This window comes from Podarcis bocagei (genome assembly GCF_964188305.1).
Source record: "Podarcis bocagei genome assembly, chromosome: 7".
NCBI classification, from domain to species: domain Eukaryota; kingdom Metazoa; phylum Chordata; class Lepidosauria; order Squamata; family Lacertidae; genus Podarcis; species Podarcis bocagei.
The window spans coordinates 89,188,471-89,214,627 of NC_138132.1; the positions used below are offsets into that span (position 1 = coordinate 89,188,471).

Sequence of the window (26,157 nt, forward strand, 5' to 3'; positions counted from 1 at the left end):
TCTGCCCCTTCCCCCTTCTAAAAACGTTGTAACCTTTCTGCAAGCACAACTTTCATAATCCCCCTTTGGTTTTGCCAATTTGAAAGTAGGCAGGGAGAGACAGGGGTTGGTTTTTTTGCTTGTTTGTTTTTAAAGTGACAGTATAAAAGAGAGTGGTCAGTTCTTGTTATGTTTCCAAAATAAAGGTTTGTTTGTGAAGAATCATTTTTAACTGACAAACAACGTATTTTAAAGGGAAAAAACCTATTCCCTACATTGCATCATCATACTGAATAAACTGCCAGATGGGTGGGATATTGATAATAATAATAATAATAATAATAATAATAATAATAATAATAATAATAATAATATAATCTCTATGTGTGTGGGAGTTTCAAAAGTGTCAAGGATAAACAAAGTATTTTATAAAGGGTCTCATTACCTTCCTCTCCTGGGGGGAGGGGGAGAGGTCTGGAGGCTGCAGTGTCCACCCCTCCCTTTGCCCCTGGATTGCAAACCAGCCATCTATCATGTTTCCTGGGCCACTTCCTGTGGGGCACTTGCCCCTTCTCCCTACAGCCCCATCACTCTTGCTCCTTGGGGTGCTCAGGCTGGAGAATACAACTCTTAACCTTGGTCCTGGGTTTGAGTCCCCTGTTGGGCAAAAGATGGGGTTGGACTAAATGAGCCCTGTGGTCCCTTTCCAACTCTGCAAGGATGATTAGCTCCTTCGGCCTACACTTCTCAACTGAGCGGCCTAATAGAACCATAGAAAAGAGACCCCCCAGGGCACATGGAGCCAGTGGCGTAGCGTGGGGGGTGCAGGGGGGCCCGGCCGCACCGGGCGCAACATCTGGGGGTTAGGGTTAGGGGGCACAAATCCATGGGTTAGGGGGCGCAAATCCACGGGTTAGGGGGCGCAAATTACTTGCCTTGCCCCGGGTGCTGACAACCCACGCTACGCCACTGGTCAGTGGTAAATGCAGGTCAGCAGTCACTCACTGCTAAAGACCCGTTGGGGGGAGGAGGCGCAGCAACAGTTACGTGCACCCGGAATATGACCTCATGGAGTTAATTGTAAACTGCTCATCTAGCTCTTTTTAGCGGGAGATGCAAGTTGTGTGCCCCCCCCCAGAGATGTTAGAATCACAGACCTGCAGAATTAGAAGGAATCCTAAGGGTCATCTAGTCCAACCCCCCGAAATGCCGGGAAATGCAGGTGGCCGTTACGAAGATCGAACCTGCAGCCTTGGCATTATCAGCACCACGCTCTATCCAACCGAGCTCACTAGTGCAGGGGGGGGGGGGCTTTTTTGTAGAAGTGCGACGCGAGGCCTCCCAGAACCTCCTAGCTTTGCCTCTGGGAGCCTGGAGGCCGGAGCTCCATACAGAAGGAGGACCATTCGGGGCCAGGGAGCGGCAGTCTTTCCTGGTGCGAGTGGGACGCCTCCTTCTGGGCTCGGGGGTCCCTGGGTGAAAGGGAGAGGCTAGGGAGACACACAAGACCATACATGGGACCCCTCAAGGGTCTCCCCGCCCCCCCCCACCAGCCCTGTCTTCATCCCGAGGACGCGAGGAGGGAGCGGCGAAGAGGCTCTGGCTCTGGCTCGCGGGTCCCGGGCTCGGGGAAGCAACGGCCCCCCGCCCTGCCACGCCCCCCGCGCCCGACTCTCGCCTCCCATTGGCTGAGAGGACCCGGGCTTCGCCCAGATACCGAGTCGGAAGAGCCGGCCAATGGGGAGGCCTCGGAGCGGGCGCGTGGGGGAGAGAGGAAAGAGGAGTTGGAGCCGGCTCGCCCACTGCCTTCTGGGAGTCGTAGTGCCTGCCCTCTATTCTTCCCCCCAGAGAACGGAAATGAATGACAGGGAGGACTGCGTTTCCCAAAAGCCAACGCGGCGCGGCTTCTGAGCTACGGGTCGCGAGAAGAGGCCAAAGTGCTGCTTTCCCTGCCAGGTGTGCAGGTGGTCAGAGGCTGATGCGGGAGGGAGGAGGAAGGAGAGGGAGGAGAAGGCCCTGCGCAGCCTCAGCAGCTCCAGCCACACCAAGCCCTACCTGGAGAAGCTCCCCTGGCATCCCTGGTTGGCATGGAAACTGCCCAGAGCCTTTCTTCCCTCCCTTGTTCATTCCATGACCAATAACGAACTTGGGAGTCCCTTAAAAGGGGAGTTAGGCCATTTAAGATACACCCCTTAAGTCTGGTAACACTGTGCCAGGTGGGTCTGATGGGTCCAAAACATCTGAAGGGTTGGGGCAGAAGGCTGAGCTGAATGGTGGGCAACATTCCAGACTTTTCTGTGCTCTACCTCCCTCTCCAGAGGGCAAGCCGATCCTCAGATGACCCTGTGGTGGCAGTTAGGGGAAGGAGAGGACACCTCAGCTGGAAAGTTGGAAGCTCATTCAATCAGCTTTGCTCGGGAGCATTTTCTTCTTTCGACTACAACTCCCATCATCCTTTGGTAATTGGCAATTTTGGCTGCAGCCGATAGGAGTTAGAAATCTGAAGGGCGCTCGCTCGGCGGGTGTAGCGTGTGGATGCGGGGGGGGGGGGGATGACTTCCAGCGTCGATCTTCTACTTGTTTACACGAAGAAGTATCTGAAGAAGCGTGCATGCACACGAAAGCTCATACCAATAACAAACATAGTTGGTCTCTAAGGTGCTACTGGAAGGATTTGTTTGTTTGTTTGTTTGTTTGTTTACGTGAGAGTAAGATCCCTTATACTCGAAGAGGAGTTTTACGTCAACATCATGGGTGACAGAGCTAACAGGGTGGGCATTTGTTTATTTTTGGCCCCCTAGGGTTTCCGTCGCAGCTGCCGCGAACGGCACGGCGGAACTGGATGCGTCGCATTGATTTATTGATAGATTGACGTCCGCACGTCCAGTTTCCGATTTCTTGGAAGCGAGAACTGTTCCGTAGGAGAAGCGAAATCACAAGATTTTAACGTCGCTGCTGTGGCTCCACGCATGCCCAGCCATAAGCAAAAGGCAACTACTGGAGTTCGAGCTCTTTCGAATAGGTGTTATTTCATGCGAGGAAATAAATTGTGAGCTAGAACTTTCTAAAATGGTGCTCCGTGGAAATCAGTGCGTCTTTCGGGCGCAACCGAGCACTGGATTTGGGCTGGGAGAATCTCGAGGCGAGCGCAATTTAAAGTGAGCCACGTCTGCTGCAACCTAACAAGTGTTCTGCATGGAGTGAGGAGTCGGTGGACCTAGGAAACTCTTAAAAGGGGAGTATCACATGCTTCTACCAGTTGAGTGAGGAGGAATGAGCTGTCTTTCCCATTGGAATCTGAAGGCGCAAAGTTGTTTTTGAAACGTTTAGAAGGGACTTTTGAAAAACCATTCCCATAAGCCCTCAACATACGACTGGAATGGGAAAGAGCAGAACGTCTATTTTTATTTTTACATTTATATCCCGCCCTTCCTCCAGGGAGCTGAAGGTGGAATACATCGTTCTCCTCCTCTGCATTTTGACCTCCCAACAATCCTGTGAGGTAGGCTAGGCCGGGGGCGAGTGACTGGCCCAGCGCCGCTCAGTGACAGCTTCACGACCAAGCGACTGTGGATTTGAACCCCGGTATCTCCCAGCTCCTGCTCCGACACTCGAACCGCTGCACCACACTGCCTCTCTCCCTTGCTGCTTCCCTCGGATGAACACCCTGCTGCTTCTCTCTGCCCCTTCCGCCCCGAGAGGGAGTTTTGAAAAAAAAGGGGGGGCGCGAACTCGGAAATTCCCTGGCGAGGCAGTAAGATGCGCCTGTCTATACTTCGTATCTCTGCCGCTGAGGGAGAAGGTGACGACTGCGGAAGGAGGAGGAAGTTGCTTCCGCTAAAAAAGGCGGGAGTGGGTGGGGGCGAGGTGAACTACACTTCCCAGCGCCCTTTGCGCCCGGTGTGCTTATATATGAGGGCTAGCTATGCGAGGGAGGGGTACGAGGCGGGGCCGGCCTGGCCCTTTTAAAGGTCTGCGAGGGCGGCGGTGCTCCTCGTCAGTCTGCGGCGAGGACCAGGTAACCGGGGGGCGCAGGGGCCTTTCCCCGCCCTGCCCTCGCCGCCCGCCCGCCTCTCCCTTCCTTCGCGCGCTCTGGGGGCCTCCGCTGAGGAGAGCTGGCCCTGTTGAATGACTGTCTGCCGCTTGGCCCTCAGGGCGGTCCCGCCGAGACCTCCTTTGCTCGCTCCTCCCTCCCCCGCGCTGGCGGAGCTGCCCGTGGGCTCCCCTCCGCCTCGCGGGCCGGGCGACCTTCCTCCGCGCCTCGCTCGGGCGGCTGCTGCCGTAAGGCTGGGCTCCGGGGCCCAGTCAGGTTCGGGGTCCGCCCCGCTCGCCCGCCCGCCCGCCTTCCTTTCCCCTCTATCTCACCCCAGCGTGAAGTGGCTAGGGAGTCTGGACTCGGGCCCAGGGTCCAAATCCTCACTCGGCCACGAAGCTCCCTCGGGCCCCCGGGCCAAGTCACCGCTTCACAGGGCTGAGCCCTCTTTCTCCAACCCCCCCCCCCCCACAGCGGTCAGGGCTGTTAGGGAATCAGTTGGTGGTGCAGTGGTTAGAGCGACAGACCTGGACCTGGGAGACCTGGGCTCCTTTCCCCACTCGCCAATGAAGCTTGCTTGGTGACCTTGGGCCAGTCACTGCCTCTCAGCCTAAGCCTACTTTGCAAGGTGGTTGTTGGGAGCTGGAGAGCTATGTAAGCCACCTTACGCTCCATGGAGAAAATGGTGGGACATAAATGCAACAAAGAAGTAAATAAATAAGCAAGGCTACACAGATGTGGTGGACCAGGTTGGTGGGACGCTTCAGGCACCAAGTATGGTATCGGTCCCTGGCACATTGTGTGTGTATGTGTGTGGAATCGCTGGTTGCCCATCCCATCGGATACTTTAAGAAGCACCCAATTGTCCACTTTGTTTTGCTCAGCTGGTGGGTGGCTGAGGAGGGCGCTGTGTATCCCTACTGGGCCTTTGCAAACATGGCACAGGCACTCAGCTTGCAAACTGTGACTCCATCTGGTTGGGGTGGCTACAGGTAGCCCAAGCTATGGCAAGCAGCAGCCTGGTGTGGAATGTGGAAGGTCAGAGTGGATTGGGTTACACCAAGGGTGCCCAAACCTTTTTCAAAGAGGGCCAGATTTGACATGTGCGAGGGCCGACCAAAGTTGTTGAGCTTTTTAAAGAATTGTTGAGCTTTTTTAAGGATTTAACCCCAAATTTGTTACATATACTTCCACGGGGGCCAAATTAGGCTCCCGAAACAGACTTCAGACATGCCTGGGTTACACTAACTTTTTCTGTATCTTTTAACCCTGTTGTTGATAGGAGAAACCAGACTGGGTCAGCGGGAGCGGGGAGTTGATGGTTTCTGGGTTTTATCAGCAGAAATTTGAACCCAGTGCACTGAAACCACTTGGTGTAAGAGTTGCGCAGCATCAGTAAATGTTTCTTTACTCTGTCTCCTCCTGGTGTCAATCTACTGAGTTTAACTGCACTGTAGCAGACCATAATCTGAAAGAAAAGCAGCTAAGCAAAGCTATCCCCACCCCACCCTACAATGTTTGAAGAAAGCGCAGCCAGGAACTGGAGAAGGAGTGAAAGGGGAGTTGAACTGAATTGTCTTATGGGGCAGATAAAAAAAGATGAGGCTTCAGGCGGCAGCTGTTTCTTGATGCAGCAGGTGAAGAAATAACAAGTATTTAATCCTTATCTGTGTTGTTTCTCATGGAAAAGCAAGAAACCAGTTTTGATTGCCACATTAGAAGCATGCTAAGCTCCCAGAATAAATGCTGCATTCTTTACTAGATATCCAAGTGAAGGAGACAACATAGATTCATATGTGGTTGAAAGCTGTTGGCACAAAGCTGTGTTTGGGGAGCTCCTGGTATTGTACTGTGCGTGGCATAAAATCTAAGGCAGAAGTGGCTGCAAAGTTGTCAAGTCTGGGAGCAGTATTTGTTTATTATTTACTTCATATTATTCAACAACTTTTCAACATGTGTGCATTCTTCCCCTACTCTTAGTTAACTTCATAGGCAAATTCTTTTTCGTTTCTTAAATGTTCTGATTGGGGCTAATAGGAGTTGTAGCTGGAAACATTGGGAGGGCACCAGGTTGGGGATGGTTGAACTAGATAGATTCCCAAGGTGAAGTACGCCAACAGAAACAAATGAGAGAACCACTCATGGGTGCACTGAGTTCTTCTACTTTGGAAGGTGTGCGGATCTTTGACATGTTTAACTTACAAAGCCTTGCAAGCTGAAACATCAATACCAGATTAGTCATATTTTCTGGAAAATTTAAAGAGGCTCTAGGTAAATGCAATCAGAACTGCAGGTATGTCAAGGCAGGGCCACTGGACTTCTGAGTAGCAGATTTTGATGAACACATTATTTATAGTTACTTTAGATTTGGTGTAAGAAGTTGATAGCAAGGGTCCCAGAAGATCAATGAAATGCTAGTAACAGATTACCAGGATATGTTGAAAGGCCTAGATTGCTTACGAAAAATAAAATACATAAGCACCACCAGCAGTTCATGCACTTTGGAAGGTGCCAGTGGCCTTATACTGTAAAGGATAAAGATAAAATGGAATTGAATCATTTGGGGGGGGGAATCATTAGTTAAATTACAGAGGAAAAAAATCAATTTAAAAACAGTGCTCTAAGTCAGAATTGTCCATTTCTTTACATCCTGCTGAAATAAAACTGCAAAGCAATTGCTTGCTGTAAATCTTAATTAAACACATTGTTTTAAAACTGCATGGAGCCTTGGAGGGAACACCACATGTTTCTCAGATATTTCTCTTAATATTATAGAAAAAATACTTATTTATATTACCCATACAGCACAGTAATTGTAATTTTTAAAAACAACTTCCCATTATATAACTGCCCAGACCATTCCTATTGTACAAAAAATGAATTCCATCAGGAGCAAACAAGGGGTGGCAGTAATCACTGGGCAGCCCAGTTTTCCCTCTTCTGTTTAAAGTAAATGTTTGATAGGTACTTTGAGCCAGTTGCAGGGATTACTTAGTTACTAGGCATAAAATAGGAATGAAAGGTTAGCCAGATGGATCAACAGATTACACTTGTGGTGGCTTTCCAGTACCTGCACCTTGTACCCTAGTATAAGGACATGGAATTATTTTGATGACCAAGAAGGATCTCCTTTTACCCAGGTTATTCTTTGCAAAGAAAATATATTTGTGGGGCTTGCCTGGTGTTTTTACATGAGTAGAATGTGTGCTTTTATTTAAAATGCATCTCTGGGATATTTGTGGGGCATAGGAATTTGTTCATTTTTTTTTTTTCAAAATATAGTCCGGCCCCCCACAAGGTCTGAGGGACAGTGGACTGGCCCCCTGCTGAAAAAGTTTGCTGACCCCTGCATTAAGGCAAACCTTGGTGCAGCAACAAAAAGGACTTGGAAGGAGCCAAGTTGTCTATGAACAAATACAGTGGTACCTCAGGTTAAGTACTTAATTCATTCTGGAGGTCCGTACTTAACCTGAAACTGTTCTTAACCTGAAGCACCACTTTAGCTAATGGGGTCTGCTGCGCTGCCAGAGCATGATTTCTGTTCGTATCCTGAAGCAAAGTTCTTAACCTGAAGCACTATTTCTGGGTTAGCGGAGTGTGTAATCTGAAGCGTATGTAACCTGAAGCATATGTAACCCGAGGTACCACTGTAGCTTGTTCATACAGTTTTGGTTAGCTTAGGGTGTCATGTGAACCAGGTCTGAAGCTAAAGGAATATCTAATAGCCACTACAAATGATGGGCTTACATTAGAATAGTAGTACCACAAGACGTCTGAACACCATATATTAAAGCAAGGGTGTGGGGGGACAGTTTCCAGTGCTTGATTATTTTCCTCAGAAATGTTCATTAATAATTAATAATGAATGGATGCCACTTGCAAATATTAGGCAAGGTTGTCAGTTTCAAAGTCTTAGATTTGTTTACTAAATATAAATAATATAAATCAAAATTAAGTTCTGTCTCTAGGAGGATCAACATTTTCTGATGTAAAAGACTCTGTGCGAATTACCCTAACTTGCGTAGGAAATATTTCTGTGAAACCCACAGCACTGCATCAGTCACCTACAACTGAGCTATAAACTTGAGAGGCTGTTCCTTGAAGTCTTTGTGGACTCATATCCCAGATTGAAATATTTCATGGAAAACAAAACGAAAAGAATCCCTACTGTGAAAAAGATGCTGGGAATGAATTCATTGGATTTTTATTTTTAAAGGAAGTGTCATAATCTGGTTGATTACTGTTCAAAATACGTGAAAATAGTTGGAAGCAAATCTTTCAATAAAATGTGAAGAGAATGTGAATATGCAACATTACCTGTGTAGTAAAATGTAGACAATACACAATTATTAGCTTAGAACCAAGGGTAAATCTATGAGGGGAAAAAATGACAAACTAACTTATCTAATTACAGGAAGAACAGGAAATATGCACACAGGGACAGGTACGTTTTATAAGACTTTCTATATTAGTGATGGTGGGTAATAACAATTTTATATTCTTCTGTAATTAGATGAGTTATTTTGTCATTTTTTACCTTCCATGCATTTAATTTGTGCAATTTCGACTGGCTGGCTGCCTTGTGATATTCTTGGAACTACAAGGATACTGTTCCTGAGGACTTCTTATGCACACCAACCTGTTTTACTTTTCTCTAAACCTTCAGCCAGTCTCCTTGGGCTTAATCCACTAGATGTGTCTTAATGAGGACGGAGTGTGACTAAATTGAGCCTGGAGGCTTATATTATGTATTTGAGCATGGATAATCCACTTTTTAGTTCACAACAATAACTTGTTGCATTAAGCCTTAAATGATGCTTCCTTTGTGTGCATGGAAGGAGTGTTGTGATCAGCTTGATAGCAATCTTGGAATCTTTTGTCAAAAGAGACAAAACAGTTGTCAATAAAGGACAGTCTTCCAAGGTCGGCTTGTGGGAGCAGCAGAGGGGCTTGTCCATCTGTGGGCTGAGTTTGTATAATCCAGACTTGCTGTCACCTTTAGCATGCCTGGACTTCATGCCATCTGAAAGAGGCATTTCCAGTTCACGAACACCCCTCGAATGCAAAGACCTTGCTTCATGCAGCGGGGGGGGGGGGGGGGGAGAAGACTGATGCTTAGCTGAGAATTGCAGCTGGCCAGTGAGCAACTTCCTCTTCCCAAGCTGCTGCCCTCCAGATGTTTCACGCTGCAGCTTCCTGTTAGCCCAGCCATATACCGTATTTTTCGCACCATAGGACGCACTTTTCCCCTCCTAAAAAGCAAGGGAAAATGTGTGTGCGTCCTATGGAGCGAATGCAGGGGGAAGGCAGGAAAAGCCCCCAAGGGCTGCACACAAGCTCCGTGCGCTCTTGCGGGCTTTTCCACAGGAGGGAGAAGGGACTGACTGGCCACATTAGTCCCTTCTCCCACCTCCCAGAAAAGCCAGGAGAAGCCGCGATCTCTTTAAAGGGGTTGCGCGGCTTCTGCGGGCTTTTGCGAGAGGTGAGGGAATCCCCCCACCTCCCAGAAAAGCCAGGAGAAGCCGCGATCTCTTTAAAGGGGTTGCGCGGCTTCTGCGGGCTTTTGGGAGAGGTGAGGGAATCCCACCACCAACCAGGAAAGCCCTGCACAGCGTCTCCCGGCAAGAAGAAGCTGCACGGGGCTAAAGGGGAAGCCAAAACAGCGAGCGGGATCCATCCCGCCCCCTGCCTTGGCTTGCTCCATAGCTGCGCGCAACCCCTCCGGCAAGGAGAGCCTGCACGGGGCTATGGATTCTTTAGCCATGCGCAGCGTCTGCCGGCAAGGAGAGGCTGCACGGGGCTAAAGGGGAAGCCAAAACAGCGAGCGGGATCCATCCTGCTCGCTGCCTTGGCTTGTGGCATAGCGGCGCGCAACCCCTCCGGCAGGGAGAGGTTGCGCGCAGCCTGTACTCTGCTCTTTGGGGCTGGGGGGGAGATTTTTTTTATTGATTCCCCCCCCTAAAAACTGGGTGCGCCCTATGGTGCGAAAAATACGGTATATGATGCTGGGGGTAATGGCAGTTGTAGCCCCAAATACCTGGAAGGCACCAAGTTGGAGAAGGCTGCTCTAGAGCAGTGTTTCCCAACCGTGGGTCTCCAACTGTTTTTGGACTACAACTCCCATCATCCCTAGCTAGCAAGAGCAGTGGTCAGGGATGATGGGAATTGTAGTCTGAAAACAACTGAAGACCCAAGGTTGGAGAACACTGCTCTAGAGCAAGAGTGGAGAACCTTTGCCTTCCAGGTGTGCCAGTCATGCTTGCTGGGGCTGATGGGAGATGTGGTTCAGCAACATCTGCAAGGCCAAAGGTTCCCTACTCCTGCTCTAGAGTCTCAGAACTGCATGGATTGAGGCAGGGTCCACTAAGGATGCAGATGTACTTATTTTCTTACATTTTAATATCTTGTGTTTCTTATGCCTTGGCATTACGGTCAAGGATGAATTAATGAGGAAACTGGGAAGGCCTTTGTGCATGCATGCTGCTGATTGGAGATGGGGGTAGAAAGTGGTTTGGGTATGCTGCCAGATTGACCCTATCTTTTCTTTTAAATTTTGGTTCAGCTGAGATTAATCCCACACTTTTTTTTCTTTTATTGCAGCAGGTGCCTTCTGATGGTTCCAGTTGGAGGCCTACAGTTGTAGCGAGTGCCCACCCACCCCTCCCTTTTCCTCTTTTCCTTCCCCCCTCCCCTCCCTCCCTCATCTGAATCTCCCCTCCCCTCCCCACCACACATGTTGTTGTGTACTTGCACTCACTAATGACAGCGTGGATCATCCTCCCCATTAGCCTCTCTGCCTTCTCGATCACTGGAATATGGATTGTGTAAGAGCTGTCTTGATTTCTGCCTGTGTTCTGCATGAATGATTCGCCTGGAAAGTGTGTGTGTGTGTGTGGCCGGCTTGTGGCTTCCAGCAAATAAGCAGCAGGTTCTTTCCCTCCCTGAACTGTTGTTCTATTTAGGAGATTGCCAAAGGCAACTCAGCAAATCTGTCCCAAAGCTGTGCTCTGAATAAAAGTTCTAGCTTTTTGTGATAGATCTTGCTGACTCGAGGTTTTGCCCCATTACAGTTTAAACAGCACTTGGGCGACACTTTTGATTATTCTTTACAGTAGATCAGGGTATTCTAGCCAGGGTGGACCATGTCTTTATCATATAGGGCCTGATTGCCTGACAAAAAGGCACACTGGTCACTGTAAGGGCAATCTTCCCTTCTGTAGTGTTATTAAGAGCTTTTGGCTGCTCTTCCTCACAGCACCAAGGTGGGAAAGCTTCCCCTTTGAGAAATTCCGACAGCTGTGGGGGTAACAGCCCTGGTGCTGGAGGGACAGGCATAAGTTCCACGATAACATCTTGTCTTCAGCTCTGCAAGGACTCAGAAATAGGCTGTGTCCTTGGCTTACCCTGCAGTTCCCACCTGCAGCCACTGAGAGGAAGTTCTCTCCAGCCTCATAAAAGGTGGTGTGTGCGCCACAACATGTTTGCTGAAAACTGTGGCAGGGACCCTGCTGTGTGCTGTTGTACAGGCAGGCCAGTCTCCCCCAAAGTGGAGACTCACAGGTGTGTTAGGCACCAGCTCCCATCAGCCCCAAACTCCTGGAGGGTGGCTGGGTTGGAGAAGCCTGTAATACCCCTTTAGCATGCCTCCATTCCAGTGGGGACAGAATGGAAGGTGGTGCTGTACGTTGCTTTTATGGAAAGGGCTTTAATGTTTCCCAACTCTTTGGGCCCCGGCTCTGGATAGCCAGCTCAGTTAACAGCACTTCGGGAAAGTGCCCTTGTTTTTGGTCCCAGTTACACACCGGCTGCCACTAATGATTGCTTGTGATGAGGACTACATGCAGCTGAGGAAACATTGCAGAATCATAGAATTGTAGGCCTGGAAGGAACCCAAAGGATCATTTTAGTCCAACCCTGCAGTGTAGGAATCACAGCTAAAGAATCCCTGATAGGTGGCCATCCAATCATCTCTTTTAAAACCTCCAATGAAGGAGAGTCCGCCTTCTTTGGGAGTCTGTTCCACTTAACGTCAGAAAGTTCTTCCTAATTTTTAGTCAGAATCTCCTTTCTTGTAACTTGAATCCATTAATTCGGGTCCCCACCTCGGGAGCAACAGAAAACAAGCTTGTGTCGCCTTCCATATAGCAGCCCTTTAGCTATTCAAAAATGGCTGTCATATCACCTCTCAGTCTTCTCTTCTCTCTCTCTCTTATTTTTATTTTTCAAAAACAAACACACTAATCACTCACAAATACAGAAATACAAAATAATAACCATAAAAAGAAAAGAAAAATACATCCATGTGGCTTCCCTCCCCCAATACTCACCATCCCTTAATCTTTAAATTCTTGTTTACATTGCATCTTATGCATCTCATCCTTAATATTCTTAATATAGTAATTTTTTCTAGTTCTACTTTACAAGCAATCTATACATATCAACATGTTGTCCTTAGAACAGTGTTTAATCATACAATCTTCAAAACATTGCCATTCTAACCTTAGTTTCTGATTTGTCTGGTATCTTATGGCTGCTGTTAACTTCATTCACCATTTCTAAAAATTCAGATAGTTTGCATATCCAATCTTCTTTTGTAGGTATAATATTTCCTTTCCAATTCTTTGCAAGTAAAAGCTTGGCTGCAGCTGTTGCATATAAAAATAATCTTTTCTTACCTTGTGGAATATCCTTTCCTACTAAGCCCAATAGATACGCCTCTGGGGTTTTTTCTATAGAAAATTTGAACATCTTTTTTAACTCCTTGTGGATACACCCCCAAAATTCTTTAACATTTTCGCAGCCCCACCATACATGCACCATAGTCCCCTCCACCTCCTTACGTTTCCAACAGAGATTGGATTTTAACTTATTTATTTTGGCGAGTTTTGAAGGTGTCATGTACCACCTATAGAACATTTTCATTAAGTTCTCCTTGATGGAGTAGCAGGTGGTAAATCTTATATTGATCTTCAAGAGCCTTTCCCACTGATCTATTTGAATTGCATGGCCGGTGTCTTAGGCTCATTCGACCACTACTTCCTTTATTTCTTCGTCTTTTAGGTCCCATTCCAGTATCAGATCATACAGTTTGGATAATAGTTTCTTATTGTTTTTTAATAATTTTGTAATTTAGATTCTTCCTTTCCAAAGCCTATTTTTTTTATCGGAATTGAAAACATTATTTAATTGGTGGTATTGGAGCCAATCAGTAAGATGGTGCCTTATCTCCTCAAATGACTGTAAGTTGCACAGTTACTTTCCATATTTAGTTTTTTGACTATGAACGCCTCGAGCAGGGACAGCCACCATGGTGTATATGGTTCCAGTAATGGTTGGCATCTAGTCCACACCTTATACAAAGCACTTCTAACAATATGGTTGGTGAACCCTTGTGGACTTTTACTTTATTGTAACCAAGGTAGGTGGGACGCGGGTGGCGCTGTGGTCTAAACCACAGAGCCTAGGGCTTGCCGATCAGAAGGTCGGTGGTTCGAATCCCTGTGACGGGCTGAGCTCCCATTGTTCGGTCCCAGCTCCTGCTCACCTAGCAGTTCAAAAGCACATTAAGTGCAAGTAGATAAATAGGTACCGCTCCGGCGCGAAGGTAAACGGTGTTTCCATGTGCTGCCCTGGTTCGCCAGAAGCGGCTTAGTCATGCTGGCCGCATGACCCGGAAGCTATCTGTGGACAAACGCCAGCTCCCTTGGCCTATAGAGCGAGATGAGTGCCGCAACCCCAGAGTTGTCCGTGACTGGACCTAATGGTCAGGGGTACCTTTACCTTTAACCAAGGTAGGCATGCCACCCATATCTGTTATCGAAACTCTCTAAATCCAGTATGTCTGTTTTTTCTAACAGAATCCAGGCTTTGATCCAAATTAGACACTGTGTCAGTCTTCTCTTTTCTCATAAGCCCTTGATCATCCTGGGTGCCCTCCTCTGCACACCTTCTAGCTTGTAAATATCCTTCTTAATCTGTGGTGCCCAGAACTGGACACAAGACTCCAGACAGGGTCTGATCTAGAGCCACCTGTTCCATGTGGGTCCAGCAGAAAAAAGCAAGAGCTGTTTGATAGTGGAATGGTCTCCCTTGAGAGGTTATGGACTCTCCTTCATTGGAGGTCTTTAAGCAGAGGTTGGATGGCTGTCTGTCATGAATGCTTTAGATGAGATTCCTTCATCCCTGGGGTTGTTCCAGATGAACTTGGGGTGCCTTCCAGCTTTACAATTCTGATTCTATGACAGAAGCACAGATATTGATAGAATCCCACAGAGACACAGGCAGGCAGATGGGGTGGAAATGTCCCCACAGTGATATGGAGTCCTAACCCAAACACAAACCATCTTCTGTGGCAACTACAGCCCTGTATAAACAACCTGGGGGCAGGAATTTGCTGGGGGGGGGGGCGGGTTTCAAGCCACAGCAAATCAGCTGGCCACTGCAACCTGTGATTTGTGTATTTGCTGAGAAGTTAGTGTTTTTGGCATTGATGTGGAACAACATTACACAGGAGCCTATAGGCCTGAAAGGCTGGTTTTGCGTGGTTCTCTTGTAGCGTTTTGGACAGGCAGCTGTGGCAGGGAAGATAAGGCTGCCTACAAGTCTCTCCTGCTATTATGACCCATCAGCCCTCGGATCTGTTCTGGGTTAGCCTTGTTGCAATGGCTTCGTGTCCCCAAGGAAGCTCACTCTAGGGAAGCAGCTTCCCTCCTCAGACATACTTAGGTGCAAACATAGGAATCCTCTCCTGCTGAGAGCCTCGCTGAACACAGACTGCAACTGGCTGGAACTCAGTAGTAATTTGTCAGCCTAAAATTGGAGGTGGCTGCTGAAGCAGAACATGCAGGCGAATTGGAGAGCAACGGTTGCATTTTTATCTTGTCTCCCAGATGCTTCTTTGGAACAGCCCTCCTAGCTTGGATCTCTTCTCAGCAGGGCCAGTTTCCTGGGTAAACAACACAAAAAGCAGAGAGCAGGTTGAGCGTTCCCAAAGCACATGGGATTGTGGAAATTTTTCAAAGTCCTTTGCCTTGGTGATGGAAATTTCCAGTCTTGGAGGTGACACATTTTACTGCTGCTTTATTGCTTACCCTGGGGGAAAGCGGTGGAGCAGGAATTGCAATTCTTTGCCTGGGGCAGTTGATGCTTTCCAGTGTCACCTCTGGTCCACTCTGAACAGATGGGAGCTTGGAATGCGCCCAGAGAGTGTGTGAGCAGGGCTTTGGGCAAACACTCTCGGGCTGGGATACAAGAGATTCCAGAGCAGCAGGTTTAAGGAGCAACACCAGCTCCTTCCCAGTGCCTTTACTGGCATATAGGGAAGGGAGAGGCAGAGTCCTTTGAATCCTCCTTGGCTGCCTTAAAGACCTACACTGGTCCTCTGATAGGTCAGGGCAAAGGGAGACATTTGTCTTCACCTTAGTTCCTCTTAGGGGCAACCCCAGCAGGTTTTTCTTTTTACTTAGAACAGCTTAAAAGATGTTTGCTGCCTGTAAACCTGAATTGTTCTTGGCATAAAAAGAATGATTTGAACACCTTCCAGAACTCTGTTGCCATTCTTGTGCATCCCGTTGTAGGCTTTTAAAGCTTATTTGTTTGTCTGCTTTGAGTTATACAAAGCTAATTGGATGTGCTTCGCTTTTGGAAATTCAGCTTCAGGTGGTATAGGTGATATAATCTTTGAACAATTGTAATATAATTTTTATTTGTTGATCTGGCCCCATTTGGCTGCTATGTTCACACACATTTTGGTCTGAATGCTTTCATGTCCAGTCCACCCTTAACTGTATTTTTCTGTTCTGCCTCTCACAGGTATGCCATGGCAGTAATGAACCACCATGTGTGTCCTGTTGAGAACTGGTAAGTCCTTCCATAAAGCAAGAGGACAGAGTACTAGCTCAGGGGGAGAGCAGCTGCTCTGCATGCAGAAGGTCCCCAATTTGCACCATAGAATCTCCTGGTAGGGTTGGGAATGTCCCCTGTTGAAAACAAATCCTAGAGAATTGCTGATAGAGTGTAGACAGAACTGAGCTAAGTGGACTAGTGGTCTGACCCAATATAAGACAACTTCATACGTTCCTAGTCTTGTTAGCTTCTTAACATTCCTTGTCCTGCAAAACTGGCCCAGTTTCTTGTTTGTACCTTTTCTTGGAGCACGTTACGTTGCCCGCTAACCTGTCCAAACTGTTGCAGGTCATATAATGAGTCCTGCTCTGCTGATTCTGCCAAGCATGGATACCCCAAAAGCTGCTGCACCTTGGAGGATGTCCCTTTGATCAGGTGAGCGGGGGGGGGGGATTGTAATGGATTGCAATGGAGCTGTTCTGGGCACAGAGGCTACCCCTGCATCCCTTGTGGGTGAACCAGTTCTGGCTGGAGTTCAAACTGGGCATTGCCTATATGAACATAAGAAGAGCCTGTTGCATCAAGCCAATAACAGGTCTAATCCAGCACCCTGTTCTCAGTGGCCAGTCACATGCCTGGAGGAAACCTGCAAGCAGAATTCAAGCGCAAGACCACTCTGTGAATCTGTCTAATCCTTTTAAATTGTCTAATTCTCTTTTAAATTGGTGGCCATCACTGCCTCCTGTAGCTGTGAGTTCCATAGTTCAGCTCTGCACTGCACGAAGACATCTTCTTTTTTATCTGCCCTGAATCTTCCAACATTCAGCTTCATAGGATACCCATGAGATCTAATGTTATGAGACAGAGAAAACCTTTTCTCTATGCCATGCATAATCTTATAAACTTCTGTCATGTCACCTCTTACTTGCCTTTTCTCGTATTGTACTTGGCTTGGTCAGAAATAGCTGTTTCCCCAGTTGTGCCATCTTACAATGACTTCAGAAGTCCATCAGTTTGGCAACATCCAGGCAAATGTGTAGAACAAAGGCATCTTTGCTGGTTTCTCTCAGCCATGCTAACATTCTCATTCTTTTCCCCCTGCAGTAAATGTGGCACGTATCCTCCTGAAAGTTGTCTCTTCAGTCTTATTGGGAATGTTGGGGCTTTCATGGGTAAGTGCTGCTTCTCCCCTTTCTTCACATCTGGCCAGCCAGCATCAGTAGGCAGCATCCATTCCCTCCTGAAGCCTAATCTTCCCAGGATACGAGCCCCTGAGAGAGAGGCTTTTCCAGAGCAAGTGCCTGACCTTCAAGGGGCACACAGGAAGCCGGCCTGGTTGTAGAGGAAACGGCTTCTGCTTGCCAAATGTGGCTAAAGGTTGTCTTGTGAAGAGCCGGGGACTGAGGGAAACCCCAACCCACTGCTCAAGGGTCTGTCTTGCATCCAGGGGCATCCTGAAGGTTGACAGATAACTTCCTGGAAACATCCACATCTGCTTAGTCTTTCTACACATTTTTATGCTGATAGACTCTTGAGTCCAGGGGCTTTCTTTCCTTTTCCTTTCTCAAAGCATTCTGCTATCAAAAATGTGGGGGAATAGGGAGAAATTTCAAACTTCTGTGACCAGGCAATCAAAAGTGGTCTACACCAAGTAAAACTGAATTCTTTGACCTGTGTAATTGGAAAGAATCCATTTAACTCAGGCATAGGCAACTCAGCCCTCCAGATATTTTGGGACTACAACTCCCATCCAGTGGCGTAGCGTGGGGGGTGCAGGTGGGCGGGCCGCACCGGGCGCAACATCTGGGGGTTAGGGTTAGGGGGCGCAAATCCACGGGTTAGGGGGCACAAATCCACGGATTAGGGGGCGCAAATTACTTGCCTTGCCCCGGGTGCTGACAACCCATGCTACGCCACTGCTCCCATCATCCCTAGCTAACAGGACCAGTGGTCAGGAATGATGGGAGTTGTAGTCCCAAAACATCTGGAGGACTGAGTTTGCCTATGCCTGATTTAACTTATTGTGACTCTGAGTCACGGAAGACACAAGGGAACCAAATCTTCCACCCACTGAAGCCTGTGTTCACTCTTGCCCCTGGCTGCTGGGATTCCAGCAGGTATTGCCCACATCTTTGCAGTGGCAAGAGTGAGAAGCATGCTTTATTTTATAAAAATAAAAAGGTTGACCTTTTCAAGAAGTTGGGCTCTGTACCCAGGGCCATATCCTGTACTTCCACAGAACTGCAGTGCATATGGAGTGTTGCTGCTAATTTGTGTGGGCATGAGGGGCCCCCCTGTGCCCTGTGCTGCATGGTATGTCCAAGGAGTGTTTGTCTCACAACTTGGAGCAGAATCCATGGTGCCCTCTCCTTAATCTCTCTTGCTTCCCCCAACAGTGCTGGTGATCTGTTTCCTGCGCTATGGGCAGCTGATAGAACAGAGCCACAGTTCCTGGGTGAACACAACTGCGCTGATCACAGGCTGTACCAACGCTGCTGGCCTGGTTGTGGTCGGCAATTTCCAGGTTGGCAGAAATTTGGGGAGGCAGCACTGGGTTTCAAAGCAGCTCCCATTTGGGAGTGACATAGTTGAGTTCCTTTTCACCTGGAGTGACCCCTTGCCTCTGGCAAGGCTGGATTATGGCCCATAGCGGGGGTGGACAGGGCAAGAAGCAGAGGACAGAGGATTTTATTTATCCAGTCACCCTAGGCAATATGTACCATCTGCAAAGGCAGCCCCACCCCTTGTACTCTGCGTTGGAACAACCTAATGCACACATGGAGGAGATGCACTTTGGAGAGCTACTGACTGGGGGATGGAATGAGGGAGGGGGGTGGCTTGAAGCGACTGGGGCGGGAGCCTTCCCCCAAAGCAAAATTCTCTTGGCACAGCCATTTTCACTGTAGTGAGGCTGTGCAGGAGAATTTCCTTTGTAGATTTGTGGCCCCTGCTTGCCAGCAGGTGTAGGGGAAGATGCCATTTGACTTGGTGAACCCATGACACTTTGGCGGGATGGAAGGTTTTTCTTAACTGCCTAAAAATGGAACGAGGAGACCTGTCTTCTTAAAAACAATAATGGGAAAGGTCAGGCTTCCACAATGGAACTTGATTGCTCCAGTACCTGTGTTTGGGCTCTCCTTGTGCTTTAGGTGGACTATGCCAAATCCCTTCACTACATCGGAGCCGGTGTGGCCTTCCCGGCAGGCCTGCTTTTTGTCTGCCTTCAGTGTGTCCTCTCCTACCATGTTGCCATCTCTGTCCTGGACTTCTGGGTGGCACATCTACGTGTCTTCCTTACCACTGTGGCCTTAATTTCCCTTGTCCTGAGTATCCTTTTCTGGTGGCACTTGGTGGCAGTGTGCGCTACAGGGGGACACCCATTCCTCTAGAGAATTCCCTCTTTTCTCACACAGGATTTCCTTTCTCCTGGGACAGGTGATCACTTGAAGGGCTTCACCATGGCTGCGTTATCCTGTGGATCTTCAGCTTGCCCTCTTGATACCTGTGCCCCCAACCCTGTCCCCGTGCTTCTCTTCTGGCCAGAGACAAGGGGACCTGCAGCCTCCCAGCTAACTCCTGTCCCCTGACCATGCTGGCTGCAAGGGCTGGGGGGAGTCTGCATCCAGCAACATATGGAGAGCCACAAGTTTGCTATCTAAGCTTTTGGGCAGGTATGGGGAACCTTTGGCCCTCCAGATGCCACTGGTGCCAATAGATGTAGTTCACTAACACTTGGAGAGCCAAAGTTTCCCACACTTTTTGGGCATTTGTAGTTTACACACGCAATTAATTGCCTGGGCGTAGTTTCAGGAAGGTTCTCTGATCCACTGCTTCAAACTGGGCTCAAGATCTTGTTTGTTCATGCGCTGGGAAGGGGTTGCAGCCAGCTAGCCAGCCCCTCATCCTCTGCACACATACCATTCGCCACAGGTGTCTCAGTTCCCTGTCACATTTGGCCAAACGTATAGATCCTTAAGGAGGTCACGACTTCTCAAACCAAAACTTTTTTTTACACAGGTAACTTTATGCAGTTGACTGCCAGCCAGTTGAAATTACACAAATTAAATGCCTGGAAGGCAGAGAGCTTAAAAGCTCTTTTTGCACAGGAGTTTCCTGTCATGGAAAAAGCTTTTAAGCTCTGTTTTGCTCATCAGACTCTGGGAGGGTCTGGCAAGATCTTGCGGGAACTTGGGTGGCTCTGCAAGATCTTGTGAGAGCCTCCCAGAGCCCAGTAAAGCAAACCTTGCTTAGGGGCTAATACCTGTTTGGTGCCCCAGCTCCAGATGGCAAGATTGTTTTTGTGCCATCTCTGGAGTGTAACCCCATGCCAGATGCGAGTTTGCTGTATTTACATCCTTTCCTATAAATGGAACCTTAGGAGGTGTCCAGGTGGTTCCTAAGTGATCTCCCATCCAGGTGCTGACCAGACCCATCCTGTTTAGTAGTTTTAGGAAGATGGGCTCCACAGCCTGGGCCTATGGAGTCCTAAAGCACCACCAGAGCCCAATAGGTGGCTGTATCAGTTCTTTCTGTCATGTCTCAAGAGTGGACGGACTTCAGGCTTGCCAGGTCTATTTGTTTTTGTTTTAAACTATAAATCCAGGATATACCAGCCAGAGCCAGGTGTGAAAGACTCACACTCCAAATTAAAAACAGGTTGCTTCTGTATATAGACTGTGTATAGAATTTGTTTTAAGAATTTTAATGTAGCTGTCCTCCTCTCACACAAGAAAATCTGCTGATAGCTTTCTTAATTTTAGCAGTATAACTGAGGAGACAAACGTTACTTTGAGGCTAGATAGGACTTGGAAAGCCATTCTAATCGATTGGAAAACATCCAGAGGTCTACTAGAGGGCCAGCATGGTGTAGTGATTAGAGAGTTGGACAAGGACCTGGGAGACCAGGGTTCCAATTTCCATGTGGCCATGAAGCTCACCTTGAGGACAAGCCATTACCTCTCCGCTTAACCTACTTCACTGGATTGTTGTGGGGATTAAAAGAGGGGAGAACTGGATATGCCACCTTGAGCTCCTTGGAGAAAAAGTGGGGTATAATGCAATAGCTTAAAGAAATGAATAGTAGGTCCCAGTTCTGCCCACTCTTGCTCAAAGAGGGCATCTTCTGCCACCATCACAAAGCCAGCCAAGCCAACCCTCCTTCTGCAGGCGTGCCTACTTTTCCTTGACTCTCCCACAGGTGGAATCTTCTTCATCCACGAGAGCTTCCTCCTGCAGCACCTGGCTGCCATCTGCGAATGGGTCTTCGTCATTGACATCCTCATCTTCTACGGCACTTTCACCTACGAGTTTGGTGCCGTCTCCAATGACACCATGGTGGCTGCACTGCAGCATTCGAACAGCAGGGGGTGCAAATCACCAGGCAGCAGCAGCACCTCAACTCACCTTAACTGTAACCCTGAGAGCATCGCTATGATCTGAGGGAAACGGGTGGGGATGGCTTTGCTTTTCCACCCCACATCCGGCAGCTTTGGTGCGCTGCCTTTTTTTCCCCCAATGGGGGAAGAGGGGCACCTTTTCCCTCCTGGGGATTTTAATTTTGTACCAAAAGATTTTTTTTAAAAAGAAAAATATTATTGCTGCCAACACTCCCCTCTAATTCCCCTCTGTCGTTGCTCAGTGCTGCACTCTGAAGGGAGGAAAGACAGTGCCTATTTGTCTAAGAGCACTGGATGGCAGCAGGCAGAACTCTCAAATAAGCCCCCACCTATATAGCTTGGATCATGACAACCTTACCTGAAAACCTGTCCTTGCTGGCAGCTAAGCTTTCTCACCCAACCTACTGCGCACACACTCTGGGGGTTTGGACTACAGTTCCCACCAGCATGGCCAGGTGACGCGGAGCCTGCTGGGAGTTGTAATCCAATGCACCCGGAGGGCAGCGGGAGGTTGGGGGAGGTTGCTGCAGAGCCTGGCCCTCTCGCTGCCCCCCAGGGCCTGCAAACCGGTGCCAAAGGAAACAGCTGTTTCCAGATTCATTTACAAGCAGAGCTAGACTTGTTTCCCAAAGGTGCTTGGAATACAGTTTGGGTGCCTGCAGACAATGGCTGCTCTTGGAAAATATGACTGCATCTCACTGCCGCTCCCCACCTACTTTCCTTCTGGGGTGATAGAGGGACCTACGTGAGCTGCTGGAGCAAAGAGGCAGGGAACAGGTGGGTTTAGTGAATGGAGGATACCCCTCACTACTCTCTGGGAGGTGACCACCACCTCCATACTTTGGCCTGTAAGAAGCAATGTGGTCTCGACGCAACAAGAACATTGATGCACCTGGGGGAAAAACAGGGTGGAGAAGCAACAAAAGGAGACTCTGTCTTAGGGAAAAGACGAATGTCCCCACCCCAGGACTTGGCACACTACCCAAGGCAGATTTCCACCATCTGTCCCATAAGTATCTGGGCTGAACAGGGAGGAGGAGGATTCTGCTCCTCAGCCCCCCATGTCTGAGCTGGTATGTTTGGGTAAAACTGTTTTGGTATTTTTTAGAAGTTTTTTTATATATCTCTATATAAAATGTGTATAAAGAGAGTTGTATCAGAGCAGCGCTGCCTTGTCTGATGGGTGTGTGTCTGTCTACGTGTGCAGCAGCAGCAGAAGAGCATCACAAGCAAAGTGCCACTTCCACACCCTGTGCACATCCAGGAGTTGCAAAAGGAAGAGTGCCTACAGAAGAGGGAAGGGGGTACACCTGAGGCACCCCCTCCCCTGCTTTGTCGCTTAGGAAGTGGGTTGTAGAGGATCCACTCTGATAAATGCAATTTTGTCTGGAGGGCAGCAATAAGGGACTGCGGCTTCTAACTGCTCTGAAATCACTCTCTCCAGGCAGAAGGGGAGGGTGCCAGAGTTTGGTGTTACTTGGTTACTTGGCAGTAATTTTCTGCCCCCTCTGCTGTCCCTGGAATTAGTCTCCACTCTGCAATACCACTCATGGACCCTCTAAGCCAGCAGCAGCCATTACCCCGCCTATTTGTTGGCCTGATTTGTCCCCTTGCCGTTGCAGACCTTGGGCCAAAAAAGGCATACTTTAAGCCCCTCCTGCATATTTGCCACCCCCAACTTCCAGAGACCAAAATCACACATGCCAAGGGAATGGCCTTTTCTTTAGCTGAGTTTCTTGGTTGTGTGTATTTCCAGAGTTTGCTCGCCAAAATAAAGGTCCAGTCTGCTGTCTCTCCACACACAAAAACAGACTAGGTAATAGCAGCCAGCGTTTGTACAAACATAGCACCCGAGGCCTGCTTCACAGAAGATGAGAGTACACACCTGCCTTTCTTAGCCACAGAGCCCTCTAAAGTGCAGGAAGAGGGCAGAGGACCAGTGACCCTCCAGATATTGCTGGACTAGAGCTCCCATCATCCTTTACCATTGGCCAAGGATGTTCTGAAGCAGAGGCACCACCCAGTGGTTTTCCAACATGGCCATGGCTGAAGATGCTAGCCTTTCATATAGCAAGCTACGCACAGGACTCATGCAAGCTGTGGGGATTTTGCATGATATAATGAAGGGTTGGGTAACTTTTTTACTCTGGCAGACCAGATCTCCATCTCAACCCCCTCCCTCTCACTTTGACACTACTCGTCAGTCATCTGTATTAATGGCATCAGACTGACACTTGTCAAGACAGTGCTTGCCAAACAACCAGCAATGAAGTGCCTGTCACTTGCTTAAGAGAAGCTTGCTGGGTCAGGAATAATTTAGTCCAGCATTCTGTTCTCACAGTGGGCACCCTGATGCCTATAGGAAACCCCCAAGGACCTGGGTGCAAGATCACTCTCCCCTCTTGAGGATTCCAGCAACTGGTATTTGGAACTGCTACTGCCTCCCAACTGTGGAGGCAAAGTATAGCCATCGTAGCTAGTAGCTTCCATGAATTTGTCGAATACCCTTGTTAAGTCATCCTAGCTGGTAGTTTATGTTCTGTGTGAAGTCCTGAATCTTCCAATGTTCAGCTTTACTGACTGCGCACAAATAATTATGTTATGAGGAAGAAAAACTTTATCCACTTTCTCCCTGCCATGCATAATTTTATATACTTTCATGTCACCTCTTGCTCACCTTTTCTCTATAAACTAAAGGGTCCCTAATGCCGCAACTTTTCCTCACAGGGGAGTTGCTCCATCCCCTTGATCATTTGGGTTACCCTTTTCTGATATTTCCAGCTCTGCAATATCCTAGGTGAGGTGACTGTAACTGTATAAAGTATTCCAAATGTCACAGAAGAGATTTGTAGAACAGCATTATGATCCCAGCAGTTTTATTTTCAACTCCTTTCCTAATGAAACCCAGCATGGGATTTGAATTTTTCATGGCTCCCACACTCTGGGTCACAATCTTCACTATGCCAAGGTCTCATTCATGGCCAGTCACCGCAAGTTCAGACCCCATGAGTGAAATTGAGATTTTTCTTCTTGACATGCATCGCTTCTGCACTTGTTTAGATTGAACTGCATTTGCCATTTTGGGGGGCCATTTGCTCAATGGGGAGAGGTCCTTTTGGAGTTTTTCACACTTAAATACAAACACCACACTGAACAATTTTGTATTGCTAGCAAACTTGGCCACCTCATTGCTCAACGGCTCACCCCTAACTCTACATCTTTCATGAACAAGTTAAAAAGTGCAAGGTCAAATACCAATCATTGTTGGGGGAGGCACTCCACTTTCTACATCCCTCCATTCAAAGAACTGCCCATTTATTCCTACTCTCTACTTCCCGCTACTTAACCAAATCCTGATGTACAAGACAACCTCTTATTCCATTACTGCAAAGCTTAACACAGACATCTTTGATGAGGTACCTTGTTGAAAGCTTTCTGAAAATCAAAGTACACAGTGTCAACTAGATCACATATCTATATACTGCTTCACACTCTGAAAGAACTTGAGTTGCCTGCAAATACCCGCAAAACAACCTGGCAGGCCAAAAATGGCCCATAAGGTGAAGGCATGTCTCTTCCCAGGTATTGTAAGAGTCAGCCCAAATCTTGCCAGAGGAAATGGCAAGAACCAAATCGGGAGAAGAGGCAAGAAAATAAAACTGGAGGGGGGGGCGCCAGACGAAAACGGGTAAGGATAATTTTCTTGATTTACGGTGGTGCCCCGCAAGACGAATGCCTCGCAAGACGAAAAACTCGTTAGATGAAAGGGTTTTCCGTTTTTGCGTTGCTTCGCTAGATGAATTTTCCTATGGGCTTGCTTCGCAAGACGAAAACGTCTTGTGGTTTTTTTTAAAGCCGCTTGAAAGAGGCGCAGTTGCGACGGACCGTGCTTCGCAAGACGAAAAGACTCGCGGAACGAATTCTTTTCGTCTTGCGAGGCACCACTGTACTGGCTGCCTTGCGTTTTGAGCTGTTCTGCCTTCAGCTCCTGGCCACCTCCCCACAAATGATGCAGGTTCTGGGGCCACAATGCTTTCCCCCAGAGAGAACACACCCTCTGCGTACTTGGCGACGCCCTCCACATGATCACATACTTGTGCGGTGAGGGAAACTACAGCAAGAGAAGTTACTTAACGAAGCCCGGCATTTATTATGGATGTGCAACAAACTTTTGGAAGTGGGGAAGGAAGGAGGGCTGCTGCCTTTCTTGGCACTGGGGGCGCCCTGCTTCCTGGCAATGTGGGCGAGATTGCGGTTGTCAGCCTTGAGCTGGAAGGAGAGGCAGAGGGCATGCCTTCCTCACGTGTACATGGCACCGTGCAGATACTCCAGCCGATGCGCCTGCTGTTGCCGCCGCACCTTGGAAAATAAAGGTAAATATGAATGCCCCCGGCTCTATTCACGACTGACATGTGGCCCCCAGGTGGTTCTCCACGAGATAATGCGGCACCTCAGGCCAAAAGGCGTACATCTAACCCCTGTACCTGCCCACAGGGATCAGCACTCACCTTGTCCTTCTTGTACTCTTCATACTGTTCGTCGTCAGTGGGCAGCTCATGACGGCAGAGAGGGCAGGAGTTGGTCTGGGCAAGGAGAAAGGAGTTAGCAGCAGCAGCCTCTTGAGAAAAGGGAAAGGGTGGAGGGAGCCATCCCAGGTACCAGAGAGGGAATGTCCCTGTTCCAATACTTCACCTTTCCAAGCCAGGGAAGAATACAGCCTTTGTGGAAGATGTGCTCGCAGGGCATCTTCCGAACCACCTCTTCCTCCTCAAACTCCAGCAGGCACACCGGACACTTCAGCCCTTTGTCTAACCCCCACAAGTGGTTGGAGAAAGGAAAAGGCAGAAAACAGTTCCATCAAGTTGGCTCCACTCTACTGAAACACAGCACAGCTACACATTTGCA

The 26,157-nt window shown here is 48.4% G+C and overlaps 2 protein-coding genes across 3 annotated transcripts in view; one reads left to right on the forward strand and one right to left on the reverse strand.

Moving 5' to 3' along the window:
• The first annotated feature begins 3,901 nt into the window (after positions 1–3,901).
• TMEM150A (transmembrane protein 150A) lies at positions 3,902–22,413 on the forward strand. Of its 2 annotated transcripts, none has more exons than XM_081203237.1 (9): positions 3,902–3,997; positions 8,427–8,456; positions 10,613–10,836; positions 15,824–15,871; positions 16,205–16,291; positions 16,961–17,028; positions 18,253–18,380; positions 19,006–19,183; positions 21,054–22,413. In XM_081203237.1, the coding sequence occupies exons 3-9, from the start codon at positions 10,772–10,774 to the stop codon at positions 21,293–21,295; spliced, it is 816 nt and encodes a 271-aa protein (XP_081059363.1). In that variant the 5' UTR covers positions 3,902–3,997; positions 8,427–8,456; positions 10,613–10,771; the 3' UTR covers positions 21,296–22,413. The 2 variants fall into 2 exon arrangements, with proteins under 2 accessions (XP_081059363.1, XP_081059362.1); XM_081203236.1 differs by having other exon boundaries at positions 3,903–3,997; positions 10,616–10,836.
• A 2,965-nt stretch (positions 22,414–25,378) lies between these two features.
• RNF181 (ring finger protein 181) overlaps positions 25,379–26,157 on the reverse strand; it is a 166,822-nt gene continuing 166,043 nt past the window's right edge. The window contains exons 4-6 of the mRNA XM_081203290.1: positions 25,945–26,060; positions 25,761–25,835; positions 25,379–25,611 (exon numbers count right to left, since the gene is read on the reverse strand). Coding sequence (XP_081059416.1) covers positions 25,552–25,611; positions 25,761–25,835; positions 25,945–26,060 — 251 coding nt within the window. The 3' untranslated portion in view covers positions 25,379–25,551. The remainder of the gene's footprint in view (positions 25,612–25,760; positions 25,836–25,944; positions 26,061–26,157) is intronic.

Coding starts and splice junctions, on each gene's coding strand:
- TMEM150A (XM_081203237.1), top strand. CDS start 10,772: ATGACAGCGTGGATCATCCTCCCCATTAGCCTCTCTGCCTTCTCGATC. Junction 18,381..19,005: donor TTGTGGTCGGCAATTTCCAG/GTTGGCAGAAAT, acceptor CTTGTGCTTTAG/GTGGACTATGCCAAATCCCT. Junction 19,184..21,053: donor CTTAATTTCCCTTGTCCTGA/GTATCCTTTTCT, acceptor ACTCTCCCACAG/GTGGAATCTTCTTCATCCAC.